Source organism: Guillardia theta (genome assembly GCF_000315625.1).
Source record: "Guillardia theta CCMP2712 unplaced genomic scaffold GUITHscaffold_50, whole genome shotgun sequence".
NCBI classification, from domain to species: Eukaryota; class Cryptophyceae; order Pyrenomonadales; family Geminigeraceae; genus Guillardia; species Guillardia theta.
The window spans coordinates 557223-578476 of NW_005434624.1; the positions used below are offsets into that span (position 1 = coordinate 557223).

A 21254-nucleotide genomic window follows, 5' to 3' on the forward strand; every position below is an offset into this window, starting at 1 on the left:
GATACGTGAGGACGCGGAGGAGGAGGACGTAGGAGGGGAGAACATTTTCGAGGGGTAAAAACGAGGGTAGCAGGGTATTCTAAGGATCGAGGCCGGAAGACTCCACAAGGTACAATATTTCCTAACTGAGGCACTATACTTGGAAGCCAATGGTAGACAGCCAGTCCTCTTTACTTCTAGAGGGATTTCAAATTGGTTTGGTAACTTTGACGGTCGTTCGAATGAAAAGATCCAGTTTCGCTCTCTCATGTCCCAGTCAGTCGTACAAAAAGACACGATTTCGATGAGATGCTGACATTAAAGCCCTTCCAAGGTGTTTTATCAACAGGCAAAGTGGATACAGATACCGTGCCTCGGATATTATTTGACCATATCCGGTGGGATTTTGACCTCAGCAAAAGAGCCAGCTTAGCGCCCGTTGCATTTAAAGACAGGACAGTCACAGACCATCACAAAGTTGGCCGTTGTTGATTTAGAACGGACTCGTCACACTCACGTGGCACTGTGACTTGCTGACACTTTGTGACGCCGTGACACCACGACCGGGTGCACTCAGGCTGGCCCGTCACGGTCACGTGGAACTTTGGAGCTTCGGCCCTTGAAACGCTCGTTCGGACGGTCGTGATGGTACCAATCTTCCTTTACTCAAAGTTAAGTTAAGATCAGTACCCGGTCGGACGGACCGTACCATCACGACCCGGTCCGACGGTCACTGAGTCATGGCAGTGTCAGGGTCCGGTCCCACGGAGTCCCCGGCCCTGGGGTCCCGGCCCCGAACCTGGCTCTCAGTCGTATCGGACGGTACCGTACTGACCCCGGTTGGCCGCAACGCCGGGCCGCTGCTCCGAGTCACGACTGGCCGGGCAGTGAGTCAAATCAACCGTTGGCAAGTCAGTCGTACGGTAAACTTGAAACTTCCGGTCAGTCAACCAGTTCGGCCGGGCCCCGCCGCCGTACGGTGCCCGGCCCGCCCCAAGGAGGAAGGGCTTTAGTCAGGAGAGCAGGACGAGCAAATGAAGGGAACGATGGAGAAGGATGGCGAGACAGATATAGGGGAGGAGGTGATGGTTCAGGCTCCTCCTCCTCCCTCGTCTCCTAGCAGCCTCGAAGTTGATCATCCAAGTCATGCTGAAGGCATGCCACACAATGGATTGGAAACGAAGGGACCCAACGAGGGGAGCGGAGCAGAAAGAGAGGCTGACCCCCTTGATGCTGGAGTAGGGTTTCCAGCGGGAAGGATTCGAGGTCTGTTCGTGCCGGGGAGCATTACCGAAACTGAGTTTCTCCCACCAGATGCCCTTCGGGATGGAGGATACGCATCGTGCGTGAGGGAGGGGGCAGCGGTGTACCTCTCAGCAGTACTCGACAAGGTGACCTTGCCGTGCTTGCAGGCAGACGTTGAGGGATCGGAGCTCAGGTTACAAAGAGGATCTTCGAGAAGGTCTTCATGAGCGAGCAGGACGGGCCCGGGTCTCCCGATGGGTTGTCCGACAGTGACATGAAGCGGCAAATGAAGAGCAGAAGGATTGCGCCGAAAGAGATTCACCGCGCCATCTTTGACGACGAGGACTTGCGGAGGTTGATTCTCTACTGCAAACTTGCTGGCTGCTGAATGTTACCTCCCATCCCATCCCATCCCATCCCATCCCTGCCTCCCTCCCTCCTCCCTGCCTCCCTCCTTCCTTCCTGCCTGCCTGCCTGCCTCCCTCCTGCCTCCCTTGCCCCTAGATGTCTAGCGTCGTTCGCCTCTGACCCCGAAGATGGTTTCGCAAAGGAGTGCCTGTCGGGGAAATGCTTCGCGATCGAGAGCGGTAGGAGCCCTTGGAGTCTTTCCGGCTGACTGGTCAAGGCAGAACGTCCTCCTGACGTCAACAATCTCAGCGAGTCTTTGAAGGAGCTTCTGGAGCAGCATCAGATCCCCGTCATCCGCTGCAGCGACGATGCCTTGCAAGCTGTCATGAGTCGGGTTAAGAGCATGGCCTCGGCCTCCCCGGAGAAGCACAAGCTCGCGCAGCTGTTTGCTGAGTTCTCTCACTTCACCCTCAAGCAGTACTCGGCTCATAACCTTACTCTGCAGGTCTGACGCCTGTCGCTGTTTCTTTGCTGCCTCCTTCCTCCTACATCCTACCTCCTGCCTCCTTCCTCCTTCCTCCTTCCCCTTCCTCCTTCTTCCTTCCTCCTTCCTTCTTCCTCCTTCCTCCTTCCTCCTTCATCCTTCTTTCTATTCTTTTCTCACTATTCATGTCTATTCGTCTTTTCCCTCTGCCTCGGTCATTTTTCCCCTTTGTATCCCTCCCTCACACTGCTTTTCTCCACACTCTTTCAACATGCAGTTTGCTACTCCTGATTTCTTCTTAGAAGCAGAGCGCGAAAACTTCAACTGACACTCAACAAATCAATGAATCAAAGGGCGGAGATCATGTGCAGAACCCTTCACATTTGTCTCTCCTTCATTCTACCTTCCTCCATCCCCCCATTCGTGCATCCCTTCTCTCTCGTTCTTTCCCTTACTCCTCTTCCCTCTCCTCGCTCCCCTCCTCTCTCCTCGCCTCTCCTCTTGCCTCTCCTCTCCTCCCCTCCCCTCCCCTCTCTGCTCTGCTCTCCTCCCCTCCCCTCCCCTCTCTCCTCCACTCCCCTCTCTCCTCCACTCCCCTCTCTGCTCTCCTCTGCTCTCCTCTGCTCTCCTCGTCTCCTCTGCTCTGCTCTGCTCTGCTCTGCTCTGCTCTGCTCTGCTCTGCTCTGCTCTGCTCTGCTCTGCTCTGCTCTCCTGATACTACCTTTATTCTTCCGTTCACCTCATGCTTGCCGCAGGATGACGAGAGTGTTCAGCCGTCAGCCATCACGTCGACCGGTCTCGTCTCAATTTTTGCTGAATGCATTTCATCAAGGTGAGGTCAAGGGCTGCAAGTTGGGAACGTGGTGGGCAGGCGTTAAGAGGAGGGAGAGGTGAAGGCATGTGAAGGACGGGGATGTTGCAGTGTTGTGATGAGGGAAGGGAGGATTCTGTCTTTGCTGCGTTTGGCTGCGCTACCGAGTTTGGTTGTTTGCATGTGTGTTGGCAATGTTTGCAAGTGTGAGAAAATTCGTGGTTGCAGATGGCAGGGCGAGATCAGCGAGGACGACCTGCACGCTTTCCTCGAGTTTGTTGAAAACTCTTACACCTCGTCGGCCTTCCCCTCAAACAAGTTCCTGATGATCTACAACTACCACCGCAAGGCGGTGCAATCCAGCGAGGCCGAGCGGATGCGGGACGACGCCGTGATCATTGCCATGCTGAGAATCGCGTCAAAAGTTAACAACATCGTGAGCTGCCGCCGAGCTCCTGCCTTGCTAATGACGTGCTTGTCAAGGTGTGGTTTGCGCAGGAGGCCTCTGGCTCGAAAGGTCCCAACCTGGAGAGAGAAATGTCGGCGATATCTACCAACATTCTCTATGAAAACTTCAAAGGTAGAGACTGCTTCCCCCTCCCCCCTGTCGTTCCTCCTTGTGTCCTACTCCCTGTGTCCTACCTTTGTTCAATGTCCTGCAACCCGTGTTCCCTTTCTCCCTGGTCGGGTCCTCCAGTTTGTTTTCTTTTTCCGCTGGCCTCAAGTGGCTCCTGGTTGTTGTCTCCTCACCAGCTCCTGCTTGCCTCTTCCTCGTCTCCCTCGTCTCCCTCGTTTCCCTCCTCCCCCCCCTCTCCCTCCTCTCCTCCATCTCCCCCCTCTCCATCCCTTGTTCTTCACTCCTTTCCTCTCCCTCCTCTCCATCACCTCACTAGCGCAACAGAACGATTTTCAGACGTCAAGAACCCTCTCGTAAAGATCCTCCTCAACAACCACTCGGTCATCACTCCCCCCCCCCTCCCCCCACTCTCGCCCTCCTTCCCTTACCCCCGTCCAGTTCCCCAAGACGCGCTGCAAGGTGGTGGCAAACGGCGACGACCTCCTGCCGCTGGCGGTCCGACGCTCTTGGCAGCCCTGGCGGTCGCTGACGGCTCCTCCTCAGGATCTCTCGTCACCCCTCAGCAGGAACGTGCTGGGCTCCGTCTTCCTCCACCTCTCGCTCTGGGGGGGTCGGCACCACCAGGAGGTAAGAGGGATGATGACGTGGCAACTTCTGACGCCGCCGGCAGCTCAAGCTCGTCATAGTCAGGCTCCTCGTAGCTCGAGTGAGTAACTGAGGAAGCTGAGAGCTCGTCTGACGCCCAGCAGGTGTACATCAAGTTCTATACCAACGTTGGAGAGTATTTCCACAATTTCATCGCCTACCCCAAGGCAGGAACGGGATGAGAGGGAGTAGGAGGAGGAACGAGGAGGAACAGGAGGAGGGAGAGGAGGAGAAGCTAGAGGGGTTTTGTTTTTTGTTTGTACAGATAGAGAATGGATGTGTATTTTTTTTTCTTTGTTGTTGTTCATCGTGTTCATTCTCTTTCAGAGCAAACCACAACATGCCTTTCGAGCCTCGAGTGCACGGGGGCAAAATGCAAAAACTGATGGGAAGAAAGAAGCAATGACGAGGGGCAGCAATTTCTCTTGGATTAGAAGAGTTTGTTGAAGATGTTGTTTGAGGGCTTCTTTGCCATCTGGACCTTCAAGTACCTGAGGAGGAGGAGGAGGAAGTCAGGGAGTAGACGATGTAGACGTCGCACGTGCGATGGAGGAAGAGGAAGAGCAAGAGGTCACTGAAGACAGAGAGGAGACGTTGGAAGGAGGAGCTCTTGACATGCGATGTCAGTCACTCACTGGAGGGCGTTGGTTCCCATGGTCTTCTGGAATGCAGGACGGGAGGCGCACCTGTCCATGTACTGCGCAGACAACTTTCAGCAAGCAGCAGAGATGGGAGGAGAGGAAAGAGGAAGGAGAACGAATACTCGAGAGACACACAGATGGGAGGAAAACGAGGAGAGCAGGGTCGAGAGACAAGGTCAAAGAGGAGGGAGGACGAGAAGGAGGAAAAGGGGGTTGGGGGAAGAGAACGAGAAGGGGGAAGAGAACGAGAAGGAGGAGAGGGAGGGAGGGGGGGGGAGGACAGAATGGGGGGAGGGGAGGACAAAATTGAACAAACGGATGGGGAGCAAGAGGGTGAAGGAGGCAACGGCTGTACCTGAAGGACATTTGGGAAGCGGCTGGCATCGAAGTTGGGGTGGAACAGGGGGATGAAAAGGAGGTAGGAGGCGACTGCCCGCTAGTCAGCTGATAACATCCTCCCAGCTGCTCCTCACCTGCCACGTCCGCCACGGAGAACTGGTTGCCAACGAGGAACTCCTGCCATGCACGGTGAGATGCTCCATCGTCGACCAGCAGCCTGGAGCTCGCTGCTCCCTCAATTTTCTTGGTGATCCATTCTCGCCCTCCCGTCTCTTTCTTGTCCTTGACCTCGTTCTCGTCTCAAATCCTCTTTCTGTATTCTCTTTCTTTGCGGTTCCTCCTCGCCCTCCTCGCCCTCCTCCCGCCAACCTCGCGACGTTTCTCACCTTCCCGTTGAGGATTGCATCCAGCTGCATCAGCACCTTGGGAGCCCGAGCCTGTCCCGGTGATCAGCAGGAAAAAGGAAAAACCGCAAACAGCACATTTCTCCTCCTCCTATTCCTCCTCATCGTCATTATCATCATCAAAATTATGAGCAGGAGCAGGAGCAGGAGCAGGAGCAGGAGCAGCAGCAGGAGCAGGAGCAGGAGCAGGAGCAGGAGCAGCAGCAGCAGCAGCATTTCTCCGCAAAACAGCGCACAACCTCAATATCCCGGGTGAACAAAACTCCATCCAGCTCCGCATTGGCCCACACGATCCACTTTGCGGCGTCTGCTCGCTTCTCGGGGGTATTGCTCTCCCCGTACTTGTCCGACAGGTACAGCAAGATGGCGCCGCTCTCAAACAGCTCAACCTTATCGTCACGCAAGCCAGGAATCTACATGAAGTGACATAAGATGAAAACAACATTTCCTTCCACACCCATTCCCCCTCCCCTTCCCTTCCTCCTCCTCCTCTTCCTCCTCCTCCTCCTCCTCCTCCTCCTCCTCCTCCTCCTCCTCATAGTTGACATCATTGCACATTTTGAATGGTTTCCTCTATCATCAACAGCATACTTGACTATCACAATCACCTCCCCTATCACTTGCAATATCGCCAGCATCATCTAATCCATGACAATCTCTATCGTTGCCAACCTTGCCGAACGGGTTCGGGTTCGACGCGCGATCCTCACTGATTATGGCAGGATTAGTCCAGCATACACAGCTACTTCCCCACAGGAGGTTGAAAAGGTCCAGAGCAAGCTACCTGTGTGTGTACTGCTTGTTGATTTCGACGAGGTACCACTCGATCAGTGGTGACCTGCTGTTTCTGTTTCCGTACAGGGTGACCTCTGAGGTCAACTGAAGAGCAGCAGGAGCATGTACAGCAGTCCTTGCATGCCTCGTGACGGGCAGGCTACGTTCGTGTGCACGCGGCTTCAGGCCGAGATGGTTGACCGGGACGTTGAACGCAGACACCTGAAGGGCATTCAGAAGTGAAAAGGATGGAAGAGAACGAAAGGAGGATCGCACACACCCACTCCTGTACCTCGCTCGCCTCCGCTTCTGTTACCGGCCACCCTTCCTCTCCTCCTCCTTCCTTCTCTCTGTATCTCTCCCCCTCCATCTAGACATCATCGTCCAAGTTTCCTCCATCACCGTCTGCATCGCCGCCATCGCTGCGATCGTCGCCTTGAGCATGGTATTCCCTTGTATGTCGTCGGAAGGACCACATCCCCTTCCTGACCAGTTTCGGGGACTGGACTCCCACTACTTTCTCTAGAATACCCTCGTAAAGATGTACCCCACCTGGTCTATATGGATCTTTCGCAGACCAATGGACCGGTATCTGGACCTTGACTACCCCCCTACTGCACTTTTCCCAGCGCGATGTGGCGTGTCGAATTTCCGAACTCTATGCGTTTGAGGGAGGAGGAGAAGGGGAGGAGGAGGAGGAGGAGGAGGAGGAGGAGGAGAAGGAGGAGGAGGAGGAGGGGAGGAGAGAGGCAGGGAAGGGACAGAGGGAAGGATAGACATCTGAAGGGAGTACCGACTGAAGGAGGAGGGCAGAGCAAAACAAAAAGGAAGAGGACAGGACAGCAAGGGGAATTTGGAACGAAGGAAAAGAAAACGAGAAACTTAAGAGTAAGAGAAGGAGAAAGAGAAGGAGGAGAACTAAGAGGCGATGCAAGATAAGGACGAGAGGTGCAAGAGAGAAACAGGGGACAAGAAAAATACCTTGCAGAGGAAAGGCATGACTTCGGATAAGGACTGTCGTCCAAATGCTTTCGTGATCTGAACGTTGCGATCTCAGATGGTGGATGCCGTGCCGAAGAGCAAACTTCTGCTCTCCATAGAGTGCAAGTGAGGAGATAAGCTCACACCTGCTGTTGTCACTCACAATTGCCGTGTTGTGTTCCAGAGGGCTGCAGAACAAAGATGTCTTATCCAAGTCTGACCCAATGTGTGTGGTGAGCTGGCAACCATGAGTCTAACGCCCCCCCTCCTAGCCCTTGACATGTGGTCACAGGTTCATAGCAAAGACCCGCAAGGTCGCTGGGTCGAGGTGAAGAGAGCGTGATGGTGATGGGAGGGGATAAGAGCGTTGTGGTTCAGGTCGCGAGGACTGAAGTCATACAGAACAACCTCAACCCCAAGTAGGGGAGGAGCAGGGGAGAGGAGCCGTCGGTTGACTCTGTCGGCAGGTTCTCGACCAAGATCGAGATCGACTTTCTGTTCGAGACCGTGCAGAATGTCAAGTTCACAGTGTACGATATCGACTCGCCCAAGAAGAGCCTGGACCAGCAAGACTTCCTGGGATTCCACGAGACGACGCTAGGGAAGATCGTAGGGTCGAAGGGATCGTGCCTGATCGAGGCACTTGCAAGCTCTAAGGGAGCCAACGACAAGAGGTATGGCACCATCAAGATCCTTGCGGAGGAGGTACAGGGAGCGAACGACTCTCTCCGCTTCATCCTGAGTGGGACCAAACTAGCGACAAAGGACTGGCTGGGAAAGGGGGACAAGTACGTGAGGATCAAGAGGAAGCGGAAGGATGGGGCGCTGGATGTGGTGTATGAGACTGAGGTCATCAAGAACTCTAAGGACCCTGTCTGGCACGGGATCGAAATCCCCATTCAGAAGCTCAACCTGGGACAGATGGACATGCCGATGGTCTTCGAGCTGTGGGACTGGAACGCCATGTCGAGCCACGACTTCATGGGCCAGGTGACCTGCACCGTGCAGGACCTGCTGAAAGGGACCGGTCCAGCATCTTTCCCTGTCAAGAAGAACAAGGGAAACGCCCAGGACACCAAAGATCGAGGACTCCTCAACATTACCCACGTCCAGGTCCGAGAGCATGCTCTGACCTGCTGACTTCCTGACCTGTCTGCCCAGCTGGTACACCGGCCGACGTTCTTCGAGTACGTGGCTGGGGGATGCCGCATCGACATCCTGATGGCCGTTGACTTCACTGCGTCCAACCAGGACCCGCTCAAGCCAGACTCTCTCCACTACATGAACCCGTCGGGCTTCAACCAGTACCAGCTCGCCATCGCGTCTGTTGGGGAGATCCTCGAGAAGTACAGCTCCAGCAAGCAGTTCGGGTGCTTCGGGTTCGGCGCGAAGCTGCCGGATGGTCGGGTGTCCCACTGTTTCGCCCTCAACGGCAAGGCGGATCGCCCGGAGGTCCAGGGGGTCCAGGGGATCCTCGATGCGTATGCCAAGTGTCTCAGCAGCGTCGTGCTGTACGGGCCGACCAACTTCGCTGACATCATCACCATGGCTAACGACAAGTGCAAGAGGATCAAGCCGGGCAGCCAGGAGTACGTCGTCTTGCTGATCATCACCGACGGAGAGATCACCGACATGGACAACACGATCGAGAAGATTATCGACTCCTGCTCCAGCCCTCTCTCCATCGTCATTGTCGGGGTCGGTGACGCAGACTTCGGCAAGATGGAGGAGCTCGATGGGGACGATCGGGTGCTGCGGTCCTCTGTATCTGGCAGGCAGGTCACCCGGGACATAGTGCAGTTCGTCGCCTTCAGGGAGTGCAACAAGAACGGAGCTGAGCTCACCAGCCGCGTCCTCGCTGAAATCCCCTCCCAGCTCACCTCCTACATGATCGCCAACAACATCCAGCCCCGTCCTCGTCCCTCTGTGGACTCAGACTGGAACCAGGTCCGTTTTCCTGTTGCTCCTTGCTCTACCTTTATTGTCCTTACTCTCTCCTCTCCTCCACTGACCTCTCCTCCTCTGACCTCTCCTCTCTCCTCTCCTCCACTGACTTCTCCTCTCTCCTCTCCTCCACTGACCTCTCCTCTCTCCTCTCCTCCACTGACCTCTCCTCTCTCCACTCCTCCACTGACCTCTCCTCTCTCCTCTCCTCCTCTGACCTCTCCTCTCTCCTCTCTCCTCTCCTCCTCTGACCTCTCCTCCTCTGACCTCTCCTCTCTCCTCTTCTCCTCTGACCTCTCCTCCTCTGACCTCTCCTCGTCTGACCTCTTCTCTTCTCGCCTCCACTTCGTGACTTCTCTGCGCAGGTGCAGGCAGGCATGCAGAATCTCAACATAGGAGGAGGCGGTGGCTCAGCCCCTCCCCCTCCCCCCCCCGCATACTCTGCGCTGCCACCAGGATGGGAGGAGCGAGTCGACCAGAGCAGTGGCAGAGCTTACTATGTCAACCATCAGACACAGGTAGGAGGAGCAGATGATATGACCCAAGAGGGGGGGTTGATCATGATGATGATGATGATGATGATGATGATGATGATGATGATGTTAGTGGTGGTGATGATGACGATGACGACGAAGATGATGACGGCGGTAGTGGTGGTGGTAGTGGTGGTGACGATGATGACTATTATGATGATGATGGAGGCGGAGAAGGGTAATCTTAACTTGATGTCTACAGACGACACAATGGGAACGACCAGTTTGATTGTAGTTTACAACTTGACAACATCACCGGGTTGGCTTCCTCTTACATCAAATCTTAATTTAGGCACTAGAGCCTCTTAATTAGAAATACAATTACTTCAATTCAAGCCCTCAACATTGTCCAGTCGTGGTGAGAAGAAATATGGAGCTGACCAAAACTCATCCTCCTCAATTTCATCCTCCTTGTCCTCCTCGTTCTCCTCCTCGTCCTCCTCCTCGTCCTCCTCCTCGTCCTCCTCCTCCCTCCTTGCTCTTCCCCTCCTCCTCCTCCTTGTGTTCTCCCTTCCCTTTCCGAGTTCCTCGCGTACCCCCGGCCCTACCTCCTCCTTGTTTCCCTTATTTCCCTCACACCACTCGGACTGCGGCTGCAAGGAAAATATGGAGGAGAGGGAGGAGAGGCGAGGAGAGCTCAGAGCAGCGATGTCAAACAGAAGAAGAGAAAGTATGAGGAGAGAAGAGAGGTAGGAACGAGAAGAACAAGGACAAGAAGAAAAAACAAGGATAATATGGGCTTGAAGAATGAAAGAGAGAGGAAGGGATTGTTTTCCTCTCTAGACAGCAACTGTCTCTGACTTCTCTCAGTCAGTTTTTTTCGCTCATCAGCCACCAGCTGATCGTTTGGCTCAGGAATCCTTAGCAACTTCTCAGCTCTCACTCAGACATGCTGAGCCTCGCAACCTTTCACGCCTGACGAGGCGTGCGGGCACCAGCATGTCATAAAAGCAGGAGGCAAGAGAGGAGGGGAACCGTTGAAGATGGAGCGAGGAGAGTATCGAGCAATCTTTGGGATAGGGAAGCAGACGAGGAGCAGGCTCAAGACAAGCCCCAACAGAGCTGAGCCCTCGGACTCTGCTCCCCCCGTTCCCAAACGAAGTCACCAGCACAAGACACTCGACTCTACCTCCGTCGCCTCTCACTCCGCCTCCCGCAAGTGCAGGTGGGACAAGTCGTTAGTTGAATCCCGTCCATGATGTCATGCTCCTCCTGTCAAGGTTGATCTCTGCAAGACTAGAACGTATTCTCCTGCAGGCATGGGCAGGTACCTCCCTCCTCGTCCCCTTTCTCTACCTCTACCTCTTTCTCTACCTCTACCTCTTCTCGTTCTCCCTTCCTCTGCCTCTCCCTCTGAGCTGTGTAAAACCTCTCACTATCACTCAAGATGTTCAAGCTAACGGACCTCTGATGACGATCCTCAAGGGTCTACCTACTGCTTGCCTGTGACCAACATGACATGCAAGGAGCAGGGACCCTGCTGGAGTCCTGGAGCATCGTCAATGACGAGCTGCTACAAGAAGCTCTCGATGATGCTGAGATCTCACAACAACAGCAGCAGATCAAACTGCAGAACCTTGACTTGATGCTTGCGCATGTACTCCAGTCTCTTGCCTTCCTCTCCCCCCGTCTTGTTTCAGGCAGCTCAGACATATTTCAGATGGAGGCTACTGTTCCCTGCGTTGAGAAGTCACTGGAGGCGGTTGATGCGAACCTGACGAGCCGAGCAGCAAAGAGGTCAGAATGAAGTCGCTTCTCTACTGAGTATCTAACCAGCAGCAGGACGAGGGATGTTGGAGTCGATGCGGGGTGAGGGAAGCAGAGATGGTTGTAGAGGCATGACTGTGTTGTATGTAGACAAGAGAGCTCTCTTGAAGACTCGCGAACAAACGCGAAGATCATCGAGAAGATGGAGGAGGTGGAGGATGTTGATGGCTACGGAACAACCCTCATAATGTCTTGGCAGCTGATGGAGAGAAACCTGATGATGGAAGAGATGGACGACGACAGCGAAGAGTTCGTTCCTCCAGCTCATCTCAGTGACAAGATCGAGAAGATCATGCGAGCGATCGGGAAGAAGCAGGTGCTGCGACATGGCGTGTATGTTGATGTAGCTGACATTCTCTGCAAGGCAACTGAAGTCAACGCTCAGGAAGAGGACAGCGAAAGCGATACGCAGAAAGAGGAGAAGGCAACCCTGGATCGAATGAAGTCAATCTTGGAGCAGAAGGTGGAAGCTCTGACGTTAGAGAATGTCACCCTGTGAGTTGTCACGTCCAAACGTCTCCCCTGCGATCTAAGAGTGATGTGCAGGAAGACGAGCATGGCGAGAGGTTCGAGAGCAACACGTGATGTGAACCATCTCATTGTGATTCATTGGCAGCATCCGAGCAGAACGAGGATACGGTCAGGAGGTTGCAGAACAAGATCGACCAGCTTATGGCGTAGAGCATGTCTTGCCCTGCCACCCTGTCACGTTGACTTGATTGCAGCGAAAGGTATGCGGATGACAAGATACAACACGCCAGGCTGGAGACCATCAAGGTGGGCAAGAGGCCTCCTGTCTGTGTGCTCGCTAAACCTCTACCATGGCACAGGAGCTGCAGAGTATGCTCAAGTTCAACACAGCCTTCGAGACCAAGAAAAGCTCCCTTTTCTCCCAAGTCGAGGATATGATGAGCGCTAGAGCCAGTGAACAATCCTAATCCTCCCCTTTCTTCCTCCTCTACCCTCTCCCCTCTCTTGTCCTATCCTCTCTGTTCCTCCCTTGCTCACTCTTCCTCTCTCCCCGCGCTCTCTCTCCTCCCCTCCCCTCCCCCTCGCTCTGGATGAGGGGAGAGGATTTTAAAACACCACCCCCCACCCCCCCTCCCTCTCTCTCGTCTTCCCCTCTGATATCTTTCCTTCTTCCAGCCTCGGACTCGCAGCCGGACTTGCAGCTGCGCATCGACCAGCTTGAGTCTCTCAGGCAGGCGGACATGGAGTACATCGCAGAGCTCGAGGACAAGGTCATCTTCCAGAAGAAGAAGATTTTACAGCTCGAGTCGCTCCTCCTGCAGCCAAGGGCACCGGATGAAAGTCAGAGCATGCGATGAGACAGGCATGCTTTTTCCTTCCATCACGACTGATGTTAATCAATAATTCAACCTCCTTCCTCCGCCGCCTCCTCGCAGATCGCCTCCTCCTGCCTCTGCTCCGCTCCCTCTGTCTCCTCCAACCACTCCTTCCAGTCTCTCTCCACCGACTCGCGCAAGGCGGCGCTGCCTATTCCGCGATGCTCCACCTTCACCTGCCACAAGAGGGCCTGAAGGACGAGCGCCGTTGCCACTGCGACATTCAGCGACTGAACGAAGCCGAAGGTCGGGATGAAGACTCGCTTTGAGGAGGCGTCAAGGATTGCCTGCGAGACTCCAGCCGTCTCCTCTCCCATCACGAGGGCGATGCCTTCCTGCGGCAGCTCCACTTGCTCCCCCGACCTCAACGACACGGCGCCTGCCCCCAAGTCTGTGGACCAGATCTGTCTCCCTTCCTCCCTAGGGCAAGGTCGAAGTGAGAAGCACGATGAGAAGAGGAGGTTTGTCAACTCTCATCTCAACCTGATGGCTTTCAAGAGCTCGTGCTCGTCCTGGAAGAAGCGCTGGCTGAGGTAGCGATCAGCTCCTCTGCTGATGGAGCGCATCTTGCTCCGAATCTTCTTGGTGGAGGACGAGAAGGCTCCCGTGTAGTGGGGGGGGAGGATACTCCAGATCACCTGCACGCCAAGAGCATCGCAGGTGCGGAAGATGGAGGAGATGTTCCCGACGTCTCTGATCCGATCAAGCACTAGTATGATCTTGTCGGTTCTCCATGATAAAACATCCCTCGGGTCCCTCCTCTTGTAGTCGCTGCAATTAGCTGACGAGGTCGGTCGGTTGGTGCTCTGGGCCATCAACGGATCAAACTGTGCAGGGAACATCATTGAACGAACTTGATGGAGTGCGCTTTACAAAGGATAGAAATAAAGTTCACCTGCCTTCTTCCTTCTCCTCAAAATCTCCCATTTACCCTACCTACCCTACCCTCCTGTACTCTACTCTTTCCCAGGCTCCCATCGCCTTCCCTCCCCTCCCCTCCTCTCCCTCCCAGCACTCGCTCCCATCTTCGATGCATCTGCATCCCACGTACCTGCGGCCGCCCAGCCGAGCTCAGTGCCACTGCGGCAGTGGTGACCCGGCGCCGTTCCCGGGGCCTCTGACGTCGCCGGGCCCGCCGGGTGCCGTCACGGTACCAACTGGCATAAATTCGGACTGGGTTTTTATCAGGCGGCCCGGGCTGTAAGTGACCAACGACCTCCGTAAATCTTCTTTTGCTCAAAGTTAAGTTAAAATCAGTACGAGGACAAATCACTGAGGTCGTGACAGCTTGTCGTATCTGCACCAGGAACAATTCAAACTTTTACAATGCTCATGGTAGTGCCGTGCGATGTGAAGGGATGCATCCTCCCTTGACTCCTTGGTCATCAGGATCTGAAATCTCGTGATTGTACGATGTTCCCAGCTACCGACTTCTTGAAGTTGCAGTGGGATATGAAACATTGCGTTTTGTGATCCGAAACGCTCTTTCTTTTTTGGCTCTCGCACATAACTGATCGAAAGACACGACGTTGGAAAGCTCCTCCTTCGCCTGCTCCTACTCCTATCCCCAGCCACAACAACGTGCAAGCTACCTGCTTCTTGACCTTCTGCTGCGACACTCCTTGTGTCGATCACTGATCGGGAAGTACGCGGCCATACAGTCATATCGGCGAAAATGCTGCCCTCCATCAAGTCCAAGCAGCTCAAGGCGCTCAACGACTCTATCAAGCTCATCTTATCGCACGCCATCATCGTCGACTCTAGCGGAGAGGAGAGAATTCTTTGAGAAGTCACTCTGACTTTGGTCGCCTTCATTACACGTCTACTCCACTTCAAACTTCCGTCACCGTCAGGCTTCGCTCGCCGCTTCCACCAGGTCGTCGAACATCCTCCTGTACCGAAGCTGCTCTACCGCGTGCTTGCATCGGACACATTCTCCTGTACAGAAGGCGGTCACACAGCTATTCAGGCGGCGCTGCTTTCGGTACCCATCGAGACTCGATGCGCGGAGACAGCTTCAGGCAACACGTCCTTGAGAGGCTGATCCGTGTCGATTCCCAGCGCCTGAAATTCATACACTTGCTCACGATGACTCCATCGGCTGTCTTGCTGGACAATGAGAACTATCGCACGATACCTTGTACATCAGGCTGAGCGAGTAGAGGACGGAGAGTTCTCTTGCTGCATTCAAGTCTTACTGGCGCATCGGGCGGTAAGGGATATCCTCACACTCAGCGACGGGATGAAGACGAGCATCCCAAAACGTCTTCGGCTTCCCTGCTGCTGTTACCCACCGTCAACGTTCAATACATGGTGGGCAATGCATATCAGTATCTGACCTTGAGCCGTATGGATGGTGTCTTCAGCTATCCCAAGGACAGAGCAGACCTTGCTCATGCTCATTCCCAGCCATAAAAGCTTCAAGGACGTCAGCTACTCGCAGCAGCAGAACGTCGACTCAAGCTCACCTTCTCTATCGTCCCTGACTGCTTTACATCGTCGGAGGTTCGCATCACTTGGGTGACATATCTTGTCCTGTACAATATCCATTAAAACAATAGCCAATCTCTTTCTCGCTGTGTGCCCCACACCTCCCATCCAACGTGATCACGACCGTCTGAAGGAAAATGCCATCAGGAATGACAACTCCGTCCGTTAGAGCGACGCTGCATGAAACATCGGCTCAACCCCCTTGTCTGGAATGCTTCAGCTACTCAACCAGCTAAGGAGGCAGTCCCTTCCTATCTTCACGTCCTTGCCTACCTAGGCAGGATAAGTCTTTTCAATGTCGCACAGCATTTCCTTGCTTACTGTACAGAACTCCACCACACTCCGAGGCCCCAGCTCGGCTGACTCGTGCACCCGAGAGCAGATTTTGCAGCTCGTCAACGACTTCGAGTAGTAGCCCAGACCGTGTGCTCCTTGTGGTCCGTCAGCTCCTGCTACTTAAAACCCTCTCCCTCCTGTACCTATCTCCACCGCGAACCCTTCTTGCCTTACGCTCCCCCCAGAGGCCTCCACAAGGAACGACGTGGAGCCGCAGAAGTGGTCGAGCATCTAGCAGCCCGTCTGAGCCTCCTCCCTCCTCCCTTCTTCTCCCTCCTCCCTTCCTCTCCCCTCACCTCTGGGATCGTTCCTATGTGCCAGAAGCGAGACTTCTCCACCTGCCGTCCAGCTCAGCATCAAGGCCTTTTACGTGCAAAGGGGTAGGAAGACGAAAGATCAAGATCAGAGGAGCGTGGACCTTGCAAACGTTCAGCTCCATCCCATTCAGTGCTTGAAAGAGGCTCCTCCGGGTCTCAGACAGCAAGTCGCTTCCCTTGCCTGAGCAACTTCATCCCTCCTTCCTCCTGCTCAACCTCACCATGCTGACCTATGTACTCCTCGTCGGCTTCAGGGCCCAGCGCTTGCAGCCTGATTGATCATCCACCCGTCAATCGGCGGCATAGCCTCCTTCCTCGAGATCCTACAGGTCCCCGTACGCATCCACCTCACAGCCCACGTGCCGTTCGTGCTCGTCCCACCAAGTCAAGAGCCTCTTCGCCTTGCAACGCAGCTCAGCCTCTGCCCCATCCGCCCCTACCACCTCACTGTTGGCATGTCGAAGAAGAACGTGCTGTCGGTGTAGGCCTCGAGCTCCTTGTTCATCAGCGCCCCGTACTTGCGCATCTGCCCTCAAGGCAGGTGAGGGGAGGGAAGCAGGAGGCTGCTCCATCACTCGCTCGTGGGAAGGTTTGTGCGTGTATCGACGACAACGGACGGTCCCTTGGAACAGAAAACTTCACTGTTGAAGCTTGTTTGAACTCTCTGCCCACCTGCTCCCTCCCCTTGGCTTCCTTCCGAGGCCTCGAGGCAGAACACGCCGTGGGTGTAGGCGATGTCGACTGTGCTCCGGTGTGCGAGGGCCGTGAAGCCTGCGGGCACCGAGTGACTCCTCGCCTTCCTTCTCTCACAAGCCAAGAGGACCAGGCTGGTTGAAGTCACAGACATCGGAGTCGAAGATGATGATATCGTCCCCACACTTGAGCTGTGCGAGGGGTGAGCGAGGCAAGAAGCTCTGGCGGCTAGATCGCTCACCATCACACCAGGAGGAGCGCTGCCAGGAATGTCGCATAGCATAGCGAAGCACATTTCTTCCCACCAAAACATCAGCGGGAGCGCACCGACTCGCTCCCCTCACCCAGCATTGAGCAGCCCTGAAATGGTCCAGCTGGGAGGGCTGCGAAGATCTTCCCGCAAACACTTCACACTGACGTCAGCACGCGCAGATTCGAGCAGCTGGCACCTGTGCTGGGGTGTTCGCTGGCTGTACCCTCCAGCATGAATGAGGAGAACTCGAAGGCTCTCGAACTCCGACGAGAACTTGTCCCGAAGGAAGTCAAGAGCGACGAAAGTTGCTCCTGCCACCACCGTCCTCGTCAGTCGCTCGTCAGAGGGCGAGGGAGTTCGGTTGCCTCCGTTGCCTATCTTGACCCCTGGCGGGTCATGCAGGACGTGGTAGTGGGGGCGGGAGGGGATAGACTGTTCAATTGGTCAGAAGCTGAGGGATTCAGAGCATGTAGCCACGAGACCTTGAGCTGCTTCCTCCACTGCAACTGCTCCTCATAGATCTTCGCCTGTTGAGATCCAGCGGTCAGCTTGAAACGCCATCAACGATCACATGCTGGAGGGCGCGAGGGTCGCCAGGATCGGTCCTGTTCGAAAGCACCTGCTCCTCGTCGGAGGCAGTGATGACGACGGCATCGAAGAACTTCATGTCCTTGATCCCCTTCGCCTGTCTTGTATCAGATTCCCTCATGTGTTCGAGGTACTTCACCTCCTCCACGAGGAGCCTCTTGTATCGCATGAATTTCTTTTCCTGCACGGATGATGATTGATCGCCAACTCATCTTGCCTACATCTCTTCTCCCCGCCTTCTCCCTTGCATCCCAATCCTTCCTTCTCCTTCGCTCTCTTCCTCCTCCTCCTCTCCTCCTCTCCTCTTCCTCACTGTCGTCGTTGTCGTCGCTCACCTGCATCTTTGCCAGCTCCTCTGGCTCGGCCATCGTGATGGCTTCCATGGCCCAGGATCCTCCAAACGTTTGGAAGCAAGCAATGGGGGTAAGGGTACATTTGTCCAGGGTAGGGGTGTGTGACAAAGCTGTGAACATGGGGAAAATATAGGGGTACTGGAACTAGTTTACAGGGGTGTGTCAACAACTTGATGGGTAGATGGTCATCTCTTTGTTTTAAGGGTCAGGGTACTGTATCACAGTGAGAAGGTGGGGTATAGAGAGGCACAAATGGGGGTGGGGTGTATCTGTCCTTCCGAGGAGGGAGGCAATGCCGAGGAACGCGAAGAGCAAAGGGAGGAGCGGGAGAGGAGAGAGGAGAGAGGAGAGAGGAGAGAGGAGAGGAGGGGGAAGGGAGAGATAGCAGCAGAGGAGATGGTTGATACAAGTGGGGATGAGGTAGAACCCACATTGAGATGTGCGAAAAGGAAAGTGAACCCAGAGGCCAACACACGAATAGCAACGAGGTACAAGGTTTGCCGGGTAAACCGCACCAACAAGAGCGAAACTTTTGTCGATGTAGATGCTATGTATACGATATCCGGAGTTGAGTGGGTACGAAAAGTCTCAGCTTAGACCGTCAGAAGAGATTTTCCATCGGACTTTGATCTGATTGAATTGTGAATGTCATGTGCTGTGGTGGTTCGCTCTGACGCCCCTGCTCTCCTCTAGAACAAGAAACGCCACCATGCCGATGCCAGCCGAATCTCAGATTAACGGGAACGGCATGACTGCCGGCAATTTCTTCAGCAACGCCTTCTCAGCTACTGAGGGTCTGCCTGAAAGCTTCGACCAGTACAGGCCGCCAGCGTCCTTCGCGCAAGAGGATGGATTCCAGCTGCCCCCATCCTTCGCTGACGCCGCGAACTTCCCCAAAGTTCAGACGAAGCCTGCGGAGATTCCGCGGCAGACGAAGCTGACGGGGATGCCCATGAAGGAGCCCAAGGTGGAGCGGACGGCGTATGAGCCGGCTCCTCTGCCCAAGTCCGTGATCAACCAGGCCAGGCCCAAGGACGAGGTCTTCCAGAAGCTCATGGCGAGCATGGGAGGCAACGATGAGATCGCTCCGTTCCAAACGCCTGTCATCAAGGAGAGGCCGATCGGCGTCGAGCCGCACATGGCGGCCCCAATGCGGCAAGAGGACAGGGGGGAGGTTGACGAAGGAGAGTACGAGGGGGAGAAGGAGGGCGGCATGCGGCACGGGAAGGGAAAGTGCCGGTACGCCAACGGGAACCAGTACATCGGCGAGTGGGTCAACAACAAGCGTAACAACCGAGGAACAATGTACTTTGCCTCCAGCGCCGTGTACGACGGGGAGTGGCTGGAAGGAGAGAGAAGCGGGCACGGAGTGATGAAGTACTCGGACGGGTCGACGTACGAGGGCCAGTGGTTGCGAGACTTGAAGCACGGGTACGGTTGCTATCGGTTTGCGAGCAAGGCCAGCTACACCGGGCAGTGGTTTGAGGGGAGGATGCACGGGCAGGGAACGTACGAGTTCGCGGACGGCCAGAAGTTCCATGGAGAGTTCAACAGGAACCTCAAGAGCGGGTACGGGACGCACGTGTACCGCAATGGGGATCAGTGGGGAGGGATATGGATCGACGACGAGCCAAGCGGGTCCGGGTTGTACATCTTCGCGTCCAACGAGTTCAAGGTAGAGTCGCCGTTCGTCAAGGCAGGAGAGCCTCCTCCCCATGTGGGCAGGCAGAACCAGGTGGCCAAGGTGCTGAGGAGGGAGGACAAGCTTCGGATGCTGCAGGAGAGTGAGAGCGCGGACGAGCAGGCTCGAGAGTTCGCGTCCAAGGCAGCCCAGGTGGCAGCCGAGGCCCGCGTGAAGATGTACAAGGTGCTCGACGATACCGCACAGCTGCTCGGGCTGATGGCCCCTAATACCTAAGTGGAGAGAGGAAGAAAAGAGAGGGGGAAAGAGAGGAGGAGAGGAGAAAGAGAAGCGAATGAAACGAGAAGAGGAAGAAAGAGGGAGAAAGAGGAGGACAAGGGAAGGGAAATTAGGAGAAGAGAGAAGAGGAAGGAAGGGTAGAGTTTTTTAACAAGGAAGGAACGTCTGCGCTTGCTCGACGTGTGCTCCTTCACTGTGTTGCGATAAATGTTTTGAAAATCAACCTTGATATCATCGTCTAGTGTTGGTAGAACGAGGACCCGGAAGGAGGAAGCGAGGGAGGAGGGAAGGCCGAAGGAGGAGAACGTGAAAGGGGATGGCAGGAATAGGGATAGTTGGAAGAGGAGAGGGAGGGAAACAGCATCGTCCAGGACGAGAGAGACGAGAAGACTTTTTAAGCTTTAATTCAAAATTCGTCGGAATCAGGATCGAGGTACATCAGGTATGACAGCTGCCAACGTTTGAGAGCAGGAACAACCACCTTTCCTCCCCTTCCCCTTCCTTCCTCCGTTTCCTCTTCCTATCTCCCGTCCTTCCTCCCCTTCCTTTCACCCCTTCCCCCTCTTCTTTCCCGTCTTCGCAACCCTCCTGCTTTGTGATCTGCTCTCCTCTCTCCCGTGTACCGCCAGTCGTCGCTCCTTCACTGACTCAACTATCCTCGATTCCGTTCATCTCCCCTCCTCTCCCCTCCTCTCCCCTCCTCTCCCCTCCTCTCCACTCCTCCTCTCCTGACCTGGTACATGACATCTTTCGCTACCTCCTTCTGCTTCTCCGGGCTGAGAGGAGGAGGAGGAGCAACGAAGTCCTGCTGGACCTTGGCGACTTCCTCCTGCATCTCCCGCAGAAGCTGATCCAAGGAGGAGGTGATGGACTCTTTCTTGGGGTTGAAACCCTCGAGGTTCTCTCCGTACCTGCCAGAGGAGGAGGAGGCAGATGGGGAGAGGAGGGAGAGGAAGGAGGGAGGAAAGAACGTCAGGTGAAGAAACAGGAGAGGACGATGACGAGGAGGATACGGAGAAACAAGTAGAGAAGACCATGGCGAAGGAGGAGGAAAAAAGGACGAGGATGGGGACGAGAAAAAGGAAGAGGAAGAGGAAGAGGAAGAGGAAGAGGAACAGGAACAGGAACAGGAACAGGAACAGGAATAGGAACAGGAACAGGAATAGGAACAGGAACAGGAACAGGAACAGGAGGAGAGGAAGAGGACGAGGACGAGGAAGAGGAAGAGGAGGAGAGGAACAGGCAGCAGTGGATTCAGGAGAGTCTCACTTGTTGTAGAGTTGATCGTTAAGAGAGTTCCACTCCTTCACAGTGGATCCTCGGAGAAAAAACTCGTTGACCATGTCGTCAATCTGAAACGAATATCTCAAGTCAAACTCCTCCTCCTCCTCCTCCTCCTCCTCCTCCCCTGCTCTCTCCGCCTCCACCCCCATCACCACACCACCCACCCACCTTCCTCCTATCCCCCCGCCCTCACCCGATCGA

The 21254-nt window shown here is 55.0% G+C and overlaps 8 protein-coding genes across 8 annotated transcripts; 4 read left to right on the forward strand and 4 right to left on the reverse strand.

The window, feature by feature from the left end:
• Nucleotides 1-1013: 1013 nt before the first annotated feature.
• Nucleotides 1014-4271, forward strand: GUITHDRAFT_111261 (hypothetical protein; the record flags this gene model as incomplete). The annotated part of the gene is made up of 14 exons (XM_005829817.1): nucleotides 1014-1370; nucleotides 1418-1578; nucleotides 1729-1811; nucleotides 1854-2077; nucleotides 2812-2851; nucleotides 2889-2946; nucleotides 2996-3050; nucleotides 3103-3303; nucleotides 3351-3447; nucleotides 3781-3824; nucleotides 3883-3939; nucleotides 3988-4071; nucleotides 4115-4150; nucleotides 4194-4271. The coding sequence occupies 14 exons, from the start codon at nucleotides 1014-1016 to the stop codon at nucleotides 4269-4271; spliced, it is 1575 nt and encodes a 524-aa protein (XP_005829874.1).
• Nucleotides 4272-4720: 449 nt separating this feature from the next.
• Nucleotides 4721-5886, reverse strand: GUITHDRAFT_73636 (hypothetical protein; the record flags this gene model as incomplete). Its single annotated transcript, XM_005829818.1, has 5 exons — nucleotides 4721-4786; nucleotides 5086-5159; nucleotides 5204-5246; nucleotides 5456-5506; nucleotides 5710-5886. Coding segments are annotated over 5 exons (411 nt in total), but the record flags the coding sequence as incomplete, so codon positions are not given.
• A 1418-nt stretch (nucleotides 5887-7304) lies between these two features.
• On the forward strand, nucleotides 7305-9934 carry GUITHDRAFT_111263 (hypothetical protein; the record flags this gene model as incomplete). The annotated part of the gene is made up of 8 exons (XM_005829819.1): nucleotides 7305-7354; nucleotides 7413-7461; nucleotides 7521-7556; nucleotides 7607-7647; nucleotides 7696-8341; nucleotides 8390-9175; nucleotides 9538-9690; nucleotides 9908-9934. 8 exons carry the CDS (start codon nucleotides 7305-7307, stop codon nucleotides 9932-9934), a joined length of 1788 nt encoding a protein of 595 aa, XP_005829876.1.
• Nucleotides 9935-11164: 1230 nt separating this feature from the next.
• GUITHDRAFT_111264 (hypothetical protein) lies at nucleotides 11165-12800 on the forward strand (the record flags this gene model as incomplete). The annotated part of the gene is made up of 10 exons (XM_005829820.1): nucleotides 11165-11442; nucleotides 11488-11514; nucleotides 11563-11623; nucleotides 11672-11788; nucleotides 11837-11967; nucleotides 12019-12038; nucleotides 12089-12149; nucleotides 12198-12249; nucleotides 12303-12396; nucleotides 12619-12800. The coding sequence occupies 10 exons, from the start codon at nucleotides 11165-11167 to the stop codon at nucleotides 12798-12800; spliced, it is 1023 nt and encodes a 340-aa protein (XP_005829877.1).
• Nucleotides 12801-12847: 47 nt separating this feature from the next.
• GUITHDRAFT_111265 (hypothetical protein) lies at nucleotides 12848-13660 on the reverse strand (the record flags this gene model as incomplete). Its single annotated transcript, XM_005829821.1, has 2 exons — nucleotides 12848-13238; nucleotides 13302-13660. The coding sequence occupies 2 exons, from the start codon at nucleotides 13658-13660 to the stop codon at nucleotides 12848-12850; spliced, it is 750 nt and encodes a 249-aa protein (XP_005829878.1).
• A 1007-nt stretch (nucleotides 13661-14667) lies between these two features.
• Nucleotides 14668-17878, reverse strand: GUITHDRAFT_111266 (hypothetical protein; the record flags this gene model as incomplete). Its single annotated transcript, XM_005829822.1, has 24 exons — nucleotides 14668-14756; nucleotides 14807-14882; nucleotides 14956-14999; nucleotides 15048-15095; nucleotides 15158-15236; nucleotides 15287-15353; nucleotides 15410-15484; nucleotides 15538-15581; nucleotides 15630-15739; nucleotides 15788-15875; nucleotides 15941-15982; nucleotides 16063-16142; nucleotides 16183-16232; nucleotides 16289-16362; nucleotides 16410-16487; nucleotides 16537-16583; nucleotides 16634-16732; nucleotides 16785-16845; nucleotides 16896-16951; nucleotides 16999-17060; nucleotides 17104-17339; nucleotides 17390-17434; nucleotides 17479-17592; nucleotides 17831-17878. 24 exons carry the CDS (start codon nucleotides 17876-17878, stop codon nucleotides 14668-14670), a joined length of 1812 nt encoding a protein of 603 aa, XP_005829879.1.
• A 1159-nt stretch (nucleotides 17879-19037) lies between these two features.
• Nucleotides 19038-19508, forward strand: GUITHDRAFT_46202 (hypothetical protein; the record flags this gene model as incomplete). The annotated part of the gene is made up of 1 exon (XM_005829823.1): nucleotides 19038-19508. A coding segment is annotated over one exon (471 nt), but the record flags the coding sequence as incomplete, so codon positions are not given.
• Nucleotides 19509-20175: 667 nt separating this feature from the next.
• On the reverse strand, nucleotides 20176-21121 carry GUITHDRAFT_141018 (hypothetical protein; the record flags this gene model as incomplete). The annotated part of the gene is made up of 3 exons (XM_005829824.1): nucleotides 20176-20220; nucleotides 20503-20680; nucleotides 21039-21121. Coding segments are annotated over 3 exons (306 nt in total), but the record flags the coding sequence as incomplete, so codon positions are not given.
• Between the last annotated feature and the right edge of the window lie 133 nt (nucleotides 21122-21254).